Genomic DNA, 9,695 nt, shown 5'->3' with positions numbered 1-9,695 from the left:
ATCTCATTCTGACCACTCTTCTATCTGTTAGCTAAGCTTCCACACACAGCAGACCTGAATTTCTTGGAGCTAAGGGTTTGTCAGCAAGCCATGTTGTTCGGCTTGTTTTGATGCTTTCAATTCCATTTTCATCAGTCATAGAGCTACACTTTCATTTCCATCATGAGGTCAGCTAATTCTTTACTCGACGTCTTTAAAATCTGTGTCTGTTTTCAAGTGGCTATCTTCATCACTCTCATTCGCGGTTATGTAATTTCTTCTTCAAGTTTTCGCTTAACTCTGTTTGTAACACTGTTGATCCTTACATTTCTGTCCCCAGCTCATGCTGAAAAAGACATGTCTTTGTTTGAGTTTTTCTTAACAATCTTAACTAGCGCATCATCTTTTGTCATTAGTGAATCACCATTAATTGTGATTCTTATCCTCACTGATCCATCACTTGTATCTACCATCCAACCTCGGTTGGAAAGATTTCTAGCTAATCGTTCTTCTATTTCTTCCACTTCTCTTGTAAAGCCCATCTTTGTGTTAGAATCCAATGAACCGCAGGCTCCCAGCTGGCCCGAAATTCCCACAGATATGATCTGTGAAATTGGAAATCGACTTCCTACTTTCATGGATTTTAAAGCGATTTCAGCGGTTTGTAGCCGTTGGCGTTCTGCTTGTTTGGAAACTACAAGGTGGTCCTTGTTTCCATGGCTGATGCTTTCCGATTCACTAGATACTGACCTGCCATGTTTCTTTAATCTCTGCGACAATAGACGTTACCACTTTTGCGGAAAACGTCTATTGTTTCGCGGAAAACGTTGTTGGGGATCTCAACATGGTTGGGTTGTAACCTTGGGTCCTGATTATGTATCCCAGCTTGTGCACCTTATGAAAGGAAAACAAATCAATCTTCCACCACTTGACAAAATTCGAGGACTGGCTGGCACTGATCTGGAGTGGTTTCGCCTTGTTCACAAATTTATTCTTTTCAAGGACCCTTCCCATGAGTTATCAAATTTCCTTGTCATTGCAATTTTCGGCTCCATGAGTCGCTTGGCTTTTTCTAGAGTGGGAGAAGGAGCGGCTTTGAACAGAAGGGGACAAGGAGAGTGGGCTATTGTTAACAATTCAAACAATTTGAGATTCAAAGATGTTGCTTGTTTTAAAGATCAAATATATGGACTTTGTGATAATGGCATGCTGGTGCGCTTTGAACTTGATGCTCCTTTGTCAGCTGAGGTACAAGTTATTGCTTCCCATCCAAGCAAAGAAGATGTGGGCACACCCCAAAAACTATATTTGATGGAGACATCGAAAAATCTTTACGGGGTTTTTCGTTACGAATTTTATATTCCTTCAAAGATTAGGCATGAGACTATATATTTTTTGGTCTATAAGTTTGATTTCGGTGCCAAGGTTTGGGAGGAAGTGAGAGGCTTGAAAGATCAAATTTTTTTTGTTGGTGATGGCAATTCCTGGTGCATTCCTACAAGCACTATCAATAGAAGAAGTAATTGCATATACTTCACAGATGACAATTGGGATTCGCAAATGTACCCAGGAATGGCATATGGAGGCCATGACGTGGGAGTGTTTGACATGGCAACTACGGTTATTCAACCCCTTCCATTCGGTAATGACAACCCTCTCTTTTATTCTCGACCAGGTTGGGTTACACCTTGATTATATACGTAGATTTCTTTGTTTCCTCTAAAACCGTATGCTTATTAATTGAAGAGGTGGAAGTGGTTTTGAATATTCAGAAACTGGCTTCTTTGATGGCCAAAAACTACTTGGTAATCCAGTTTGTAAACAGGACACAATCTTAAATTAATTTTAAGAATATTTACAGTAGTGGTTCTGTGAATTTAAGTTAATATCATCTATTGTCCTAAAAAAAAGAAAAAAAAAAAGAGTTACTATCATCTATTTATCTTGTGTTTTGGATTTGAAATACAAAATCTGAAAATTCAGCTTAGATGATATCAGTATGTGGATTGTTCAGAGAGCCCTAAAACTGCGTAAATTGGTATAACATGCTAATTGCCAGCAAACTTTTGGATTGGTTTGCTATCATGCTTCAGAATGCAACTCTGGACTATAAGCATATGCGATTTCTTCTTCTTTCTAACAAAAACCAACCCCTAACATCATCTTTTAAATTGCCTTCTGTCTTGACATTGCCACTATGAATCCTTGTGTTTCTTTGCAGCTAAGGGTTTGCCAGCAAGCCATGTTGTTCAGCTTGTTTGATGCTTTCAATCTTCATCATAGTCTCATAGAGTAACACATTCAATTACATCATGATGAGGCTGGTCAGTTCTTTACTCGTCGTCTTTAAAGTCTCTGTCTGTTTACAAGTGGCTATCTTCATCACTCTCATTGGCGGTTATGTAATTTCTTCTTCGAGTTTTTGCTTAACTCTGTTCGTAACATTGTTGATCCTTACATTTCTGTCCCCTGCTATCCCCTGCTAATGCTGAAAAGGGCATGTCTTTGTTTGAGTTTTTCTTAACGATCTTAACTCTTAACTAGCGCATCGTCTTTTGTCATAAGTGAATCACCATTAATTGTGATTCTTATTTTAAATGATCCATCACTTAAATCTACCATCCAACCTTGGTTGCAAAGATTTCTAGCTAATCGTTCTTCTTCTTCTTCTTCTTCTCTTGTGAACTCCAACATTGGGTTAGAATCCAATGAACCACAGGCTCCCCATCTGGTCCGAACTCCCCACAGATATGATCCCTGAAATTGGAAATTGAACACCTAATTTCATAGATGTTAAAGCGATTCTAACGTTTTGCAACCCTTGCCGTTCTGCTTGTTTACTTGATATTGTGAGTTTTGTTGTTTTAGTTACTAAGTTTAGATGATTCTAATTCTAGTAATATAATTACCCCCAAAACTGAGTAAATTAGTTGACTCCTAGTCCTAGATATCTTTTATATAAATAAACAAACCAGAATATTATTTAACTGAATCAAAAGAACAAAAATCTTTCATCACAGCAAAGCAGAAAGTCAAGAGAGAAGACAGTGGAGGCAAATACAAGACGACAATAGCAGCAAGAAAGCCGAACACAGGGGAAGTAACTCTTTCATCACAGCAAGCATATAATCTGACCTTTACACGGTACACTTGTACATACACAGCAACTTTACTATACATGGTTACAAATCTCACACGCACCATTACACAACTATTCGGACCTATACATTTACATCTTTTTTTTTTGGAAATATTTTGGATGAGATTTATTGCCAATAAATGATGGTACCATAAAGGCTAAAGCCCAATGAAGAAAGGTACATTTTCTTTATTTATGCTACCTTTCTTCAATATAGAAAGGTAAATAAATAATCTTTGCATATATAATTATATATTGAATGAAAGAGTCCAACTTTGTGCTTCTAAAAAAAAGGAAAGAATTCGAGTTCAACTTTGTGGAAGATCCCTGTATTGTGTGTCGCTCACCATATTAGTTGGTAGCAGCCAAGCCAATCAAAACACTATCACTACAGCATGCAAAATATATAATATATGTTGTAGCCAGTGACAAACAACCACGTGCTTCGAGTTTAGTTGAGCATTCACATTGGTTTTTCTTCAAAAGATACAGCCTTTAAATCGAGACATATAATAAAAGATAAAAAAGAAAAAGAAAGGTAGGTTCTTAATATATTTAAAATGCTGACATAAATGCTCATGTCAACCTGTGTGTTGTTCTTCTAATCAAAAAGATTATTATAAGCCTTTTCTTTTTAAACAAAGCGACAGAAAAAAAAGTCTATACCAACTGTAATTCTTTCTCCTTCAGCTTCAAGCCTTCAAGCACCAAAGTTTGTGCCTATTTTCAAATTGCTTTTTTCATCACTCTCATTGGTGGTTATGTCAATTCTACTTCAATTTTTCGATTAACTCTGTTTGTAACGGAGCTGGTCCTTACATTTCTGTCTCCAGCTTATGCTGAAAAAGACTTGTCTTTGTTTGAGTCTTTCTTGACGATTTTAACTAGCACATCATCTTTTGTCATTAGTGAATCGCCAGTGATTGCGATTCATATCCTGACTGATCCATCACTTATATCTAATATCAAACCTCGGTTGGAAAAATTTCTAGTTAATCGTTCTTCTTCTTCCACTTCTCTTGTGAACTCCAACAATATTGGGTTAGAATCCAATGGACCTCAGGCTCCCATCTGGTCTGAACTCCCCGCATATATATATATATATATATATTGTTACATATTATTGATCGAGTTCTTTACAAATTTTTTTTAAAAAGAACTCAACGTTAAACTAAAACACTAGACACTTTAGAATCTCTCTCTCTCTCAAATGAGAAGAATAATTTTCATTTTACCATAAAAATAATAAAATTTCAAATATAAGTCACAGGACACTTGATAAAGAACCACATTCTCATCAATTTAACTACAAGTATGCAATTGTTAGCGTTTTAGACCTTAGCTGTCACAAAATTAATAAACTTTTAACCATTTTATAATGAAATAAACGGATCATCTATTGATTACTTGGCAATCAAACTTAACCTCTCCCCCATTTTATTTTTAAGGGTAAAATATACTACCAACCAATGAAACCAAAATCAAAGGCAAGCAAGATAGTCAGATAGAGCAAGGAACCAGCAGTGAGAGTGGAGAACCAAAGACAAAGCAGAAAGCAAGAAATAACACAGTAGCGGAGTAAAAAACAATAGGACAATTAATTTGTTGACAACAATAAGAAAATAATGGTACCATAAATAAAGCCCAATAAAAAAGGCTAATCTTCCTTTATTAATTTTATTCTATACCTTTCTTCATATTTTTTTTTGAGGGAATATACCTTTCTTAATAAAGAAATAATCTATTACCTCAAAAAAATAATAATAAAGAAATAATCTTTGCATATACTTTAGTATAAAATGGTCCAACTTTGTGGAAGATCGTGGGTAGTCAGCCAAGCTAATCTAAACACTTTTCCCTTTTTGATGATTTATTTTGTTATTGTTGTTGACGATGATGAAATGCAAGAATTTTTTTTTATGATACATTGATACTATTATATAACAAAGGTTGTAGGAGTCTTTTGGGTAAATATTGTCAAATTTAAAAAATATTTGCGTTATAGGTACTGTTTGAAGTTAATTGTGGAAATGAGGAGAGAGACTGAATTTCGGCAACACCGTTGCCGAAATTCAACAAAAAGGAGGAGAGAGAATAAGAAAAAGGAGGAAAGAGAAAAGGTGATGGTCAGGAACAGTAAATGTTAAATTTCGGCAACAGTGTTGCCGAAATTCATCTGCCCAGATTTACTGTTCTGCCCGGATGTGTGAGAAGTGGAATAATGCGTGGGTGCCCAAAAAAAAAAGTAATTGTGGCAATGGTATTGCCGAAAATGATAGGAAAAAAAAAAAGTGAATGCGGAAGAATTAAAGAAAAATATAATGTGCTACGTACACAATATTTTTACAATATTTTCACAATAAATCATAAGTAACTAGTTATTATTAGTTCAAATTTAAATTTGACATTGAGATTACTATTTTAATTTAACAATAATAACAAGTAACAACCTGACACTTATAATTTGTTGTAAAAATATTGTAAAAATTGTGTGCACTTCATTTCTAAAAAAAAAAAAAAAAAAATTCAATTGTGGCAATGGTATTGCCGAAATACCATTGCCACATTTTAAAAAAAAAAAAAAAATTCCCACAATTTCGGCAATACCATTGCCGAAATTGTGGGAATTTTTTTTTCAATTGTGGCAATGGTATTTCGGCAATACCATTGCACAATTGGGAATTTTTTTTTTGTTTTTTTAGAAATGAAGTGCACACATTTTTACAATATTTTTACAACAAATTATAAGTGTCAGGTTGTTACTTATTGTTATTGTTGGATTAAAATAGTAATCTCAATGTAAATTTAAATTTGAACTAATAATAATAGTTACTTGTGATTTGTTGTGAAAATATTGTAAAAATTTGTGTACGTAACACTTTATATTTTTCTTTAATTCTTCCGCATTCACTTTTTTTTTTTTTTTGCAATACCATTGCCACAATTACTTTTTTTTTTTGGGCACCCACATTATTCACTTCTCACACATCCGGGCAGCAGTAAATTGGGCAGATGAATTTCGGCAACTGTTGCCGAAATTTAACATTTATGTTCCGAAATTAAGTTTTCTCTTTCCTCCTTTTTCTTATTCTCTCTCCTCTTTTTGTTGAATTTCGGCAAGTATTGCCGAAATTCATCTCTCTCCTCATTTCCTAAATAACTTAACAGTACTATATCACAAATATTTTTTAAATTTGCAATATTTAGCCAAAAGACTCAAGGTTGTAGCCAGGGACCCGCGACCATGGTGTCTTTTGGCTAAATATTGCCAAAATTAAAACATTTTTGCATTATAGGTACTGTTTGAAGTTTTTTGGCAAAATGAGGAAAGAGGTTGAATTTCGGCAACGCTGTTGCCGAAATTCAAGAAAAATGAGGAGAGAGAATGAGAAAAGTGGAGGAGAGAGAAAAACTTGAATTACGGCAATGTATTGCCGTAATTCCTCTGCCCAATCTGCCCGGGTTTGTGCGTGTGAGGAGTGCAATGTGTGACTGCCCAAAAAAAAAAATCCCACAATTTCGGCAATACCATTGCCGAAATTGTGGGGAATTTTTTTTTTTTTTAATTTGTGGCAATGGTATTTCGGCAATACCATTGCCACAATTGTGGGGAATTTTTTTTTTTTTTAAATTGTGGATTTTTTTTTTCAATTGTGGCAATCGCATTGCCGAAATTGTTTCAATTACCACAATTGAAAAAAAATAAAAAAAATTTTTTTTTTTCCAAACGGTATTAGGAATTTTTTTTTTTTTTTTCAAATGGAACAATGACATTGCCAAAAGAAAAATTGCTTTTTTTTAAACATTTCCCAAAAAAAAATCCCACAATTTCGGCAATACCATTGCCACAATTGTGGAGAATTTTTTTTTTTAAAAAAAAAATTTGTGCAATGGTATTTCGGCAATACCATTGCCACAATTGTAGGGAATTTTTTATTTTTTATTTTTTATTTGTGGCAATGGTATTTCGGCAATACCATTGCCACAATTGTGGGGAATTTTTTTTTTTTTTTTAAATTGTGGGTTTTTTTTTTTCAATTGTGCAATNTTTTTTTTTTTTTTTTTTAGGGCAATACCATTGCCACAATTACTTTTTTTTTTTGGGCACTCACTTATTATTGCACTTCTCACACTCACACATTCGGGCAGGCATTGGAAAATTGGGCAGATGAATTTCGGCAACACTGTTGCCGAAATTTAAGGTTTACTGTTGCCGAAATTAAGATTTTCTCTTTCCTCCTTTTTCTCATTCTCTCTCTTACTTTTTGTTGAATTTCGGCAATAGTGTTGCCGAAATTCAATCTCTCTCCTCATTTCCTTAAATAACTTGGAACAGTACGTATAACGCAAATATGTTTTAAATTTAGCAATATTTAGCCAAAAGACTCAGAATAGCTACTGGATGAGTTTTAGGAAAAAAAAAATACTATTATTTTTTAGTTTGAGTAGTAAGCAAAAATGCATGAAATTATAATATTAAAAAAATGACAAATTACAACTTACCCATCTATGGTTTGGCTGAAATTTAAGTTGCTTACATGTGGTATAAAAGTTGGTACTTTGTCCACCCAAGGTTCATTCCTTTTTAAGCTTTCATAACCCACCTCTATACTTTCACTATTAAAAACACAAAAAAAATATAATAAAAACATTAAAAAATCAAAATCTAAAAGCATATTTCTAAAAATGGTAAAACTTTGGCTTAAGAACACTCTTACCAAATATAACTTTCTTGAAACCAATGTCAACACACTACTTACCATAAAGAATCACTGCAAAACATAGAAGTACTTACAATGCAAAGAGATTTTTTCACCAGATTGTAAGGAATACAATGGGGAACATTGCTCTTTCTTGTCATTAATCATTTGCTAAGAATTTTGTGTAAACCTGCTTGTAATACACTTCAAAGTTTACATCTCCAGGTAAGATAAATTGGATAATCTTTATGGATAACACTATTTAATTAAATATATGATTTTCCATTTGTCTATTAACAACATTTTTAAAGTTGAAGCTGTACAAAGCATAATCTTGTTCCTGTTGCATCAATTCCTTAAGATGCTCCTAACACTATGAGTATTCCTACTCAAATCATGACGCCAAAAGACTAAAACGACACATTTTTCTCCAACACTAAATTATTATTCCACCCATGAGAAGAAATATTTGAAGCCATCTTTCTATTAGCAAAAAAAGGACTAGCCACCACCATCTCACTAAAATCAAAGCCTACCACCAATGAAACCCAAAAGAACAATTTTTAACGGTGGTGGGTTACGAAAGTCTAATGAAATGAACCTTAAGTAGACAAAGTGCCAATTTTTAAATTATAGGTAGGCATCTTAAATTTTGGCAAAATTACAAGTGGATAAGTTTTAATTTACCCTAAAAAAAGTTATTTTGATAGAAATAGTATAAAATTTTATTACTTAGGTAGAAGAAAGCAATATTGTTTTATTTATTAGTTTTTTGTGAGAAGAATAAGAGACAGAATGTTGTGTTTTTAGTTTAATTTTTGTTGTATGTATAGGTATGTAATATGTATAAGTATATACAAGATAAGTTGTAATATATATATATATATATATACACACACACTAAAAAGTATCTATTGAAAAGTTATAACCCTTCAAATTGGATAAACTAAAACGTGCTAAAGTGGAAGACAATACAACCAATTGGATTCGAATGGCAAGACCCAAATTAGGGGTGGCCTTTCTTTTTACCCTCACTACATACGTACATACGTACATACATACATACATACATACATACATATATATATATATATATATCTTGAGATGGGTTTAAGTTACACCTGGTGTAACTTTAAAGAATTACATTTTTTTTTTTTAACTATTAGATTTAAGTAGATCCAACAGTTAAAAAAAGACTATAATTATTACAAATATTCTGATTAGAATTTAATTAATTACTCTTGTTTATTACCTTTTAAACTTATCTCTAAACCAAAATTTTTTTTTTTTGACTTGTGAGTCTGTCTCATTTACGTTTCTCTCTGTTTCTCCCTCTCTCGTCTAATTGTTGTCTTTATTCCTTTCTCTTTTTTCAAAGAAAAAGGATTTTGCTAGACTGGTATGAGTGGCTTGAGTTTATTGTTTTGTTGATGATTGGAGAGCAATGATATTATAATCGTACTGTACTCATCATAATAGGTTGGTCGTTGGTACAAAAATTGAACCAAGGGACCCAATGAATCAGAAGTTCCAATGAACAAAAATAAAGGTGACCTTGCCACTCTTTTTATTTATGCAAAGTGCAAGACCAATTGACAGTCCCCTTATTGCCTTATAATTGCATTGTTCTGATGATCATATTGGATTACAGGCATTATGCCAATGGATTTACAGCATAGTGGTCTGTGACATGCCTCTATTTATCGCTTTAATTATACCATTTTGATATACAATTTAAAGCCAATTTTGTCTTCAATGAACTCACATTATACTCAGGCTTTTTAGAGCCAGAAGATTTTCCAATTGACTAATTCATAGAACCATGTAGAGGTATATAACCAAATGGACATTCACTGGAACGATTGGATCCACTAGAT

General features: G+C 33.3%; 1 protein-coding gene across 1 annotated transcript; it reads left to right on the top strand.

The window, feature by feature from the left end:
• The first annotated feature begins 336 nt into the window (after positions 1-336).
• Positions 337-1,671, top strand: LOC111984665 (uncharacterized). The gene has a single exon (XM_024016286.2). It carries the CDS (start codon positions 337-339, stop codon positions 1,669-1,671), a length of 1,335 nt encoding a protein of 444 aa, XP_023872054.2.
• Positions 1,672-9,695: the final 8,024 nt, after the last annotated feature.

This window comes from Quercus suber, unplaced genomic scaffold (genome assembly GCF_002906115.3).
Source record: "Quercus suber isolate HL8 unplaced genomic scaffold, Cork oak 2.0 scaffold_115, whole genome shotgun sequence".
Taxonomy (NCBI): Eukaryota; Viridiplantae; Streptophyta; class Magnoliopsida; order Fagales; family Fagaceae; genus Quercus; species Quercus suber.
The sequence above is the reverse complement of the archived record's forward strand: the minus strand, read 5'-3'. Positions and strand labels throughout refer to the sequence as shown.

What these genes read in the sequence shown, in the direction of transcription:
- LOC111984665 (XM_024016286.2), top strand. Translation starts at nt 337, where the DNA reads ATGTCTTTGTTTGAGTTTTTCTTAACAATCTTAACTAGCGCATCATCT.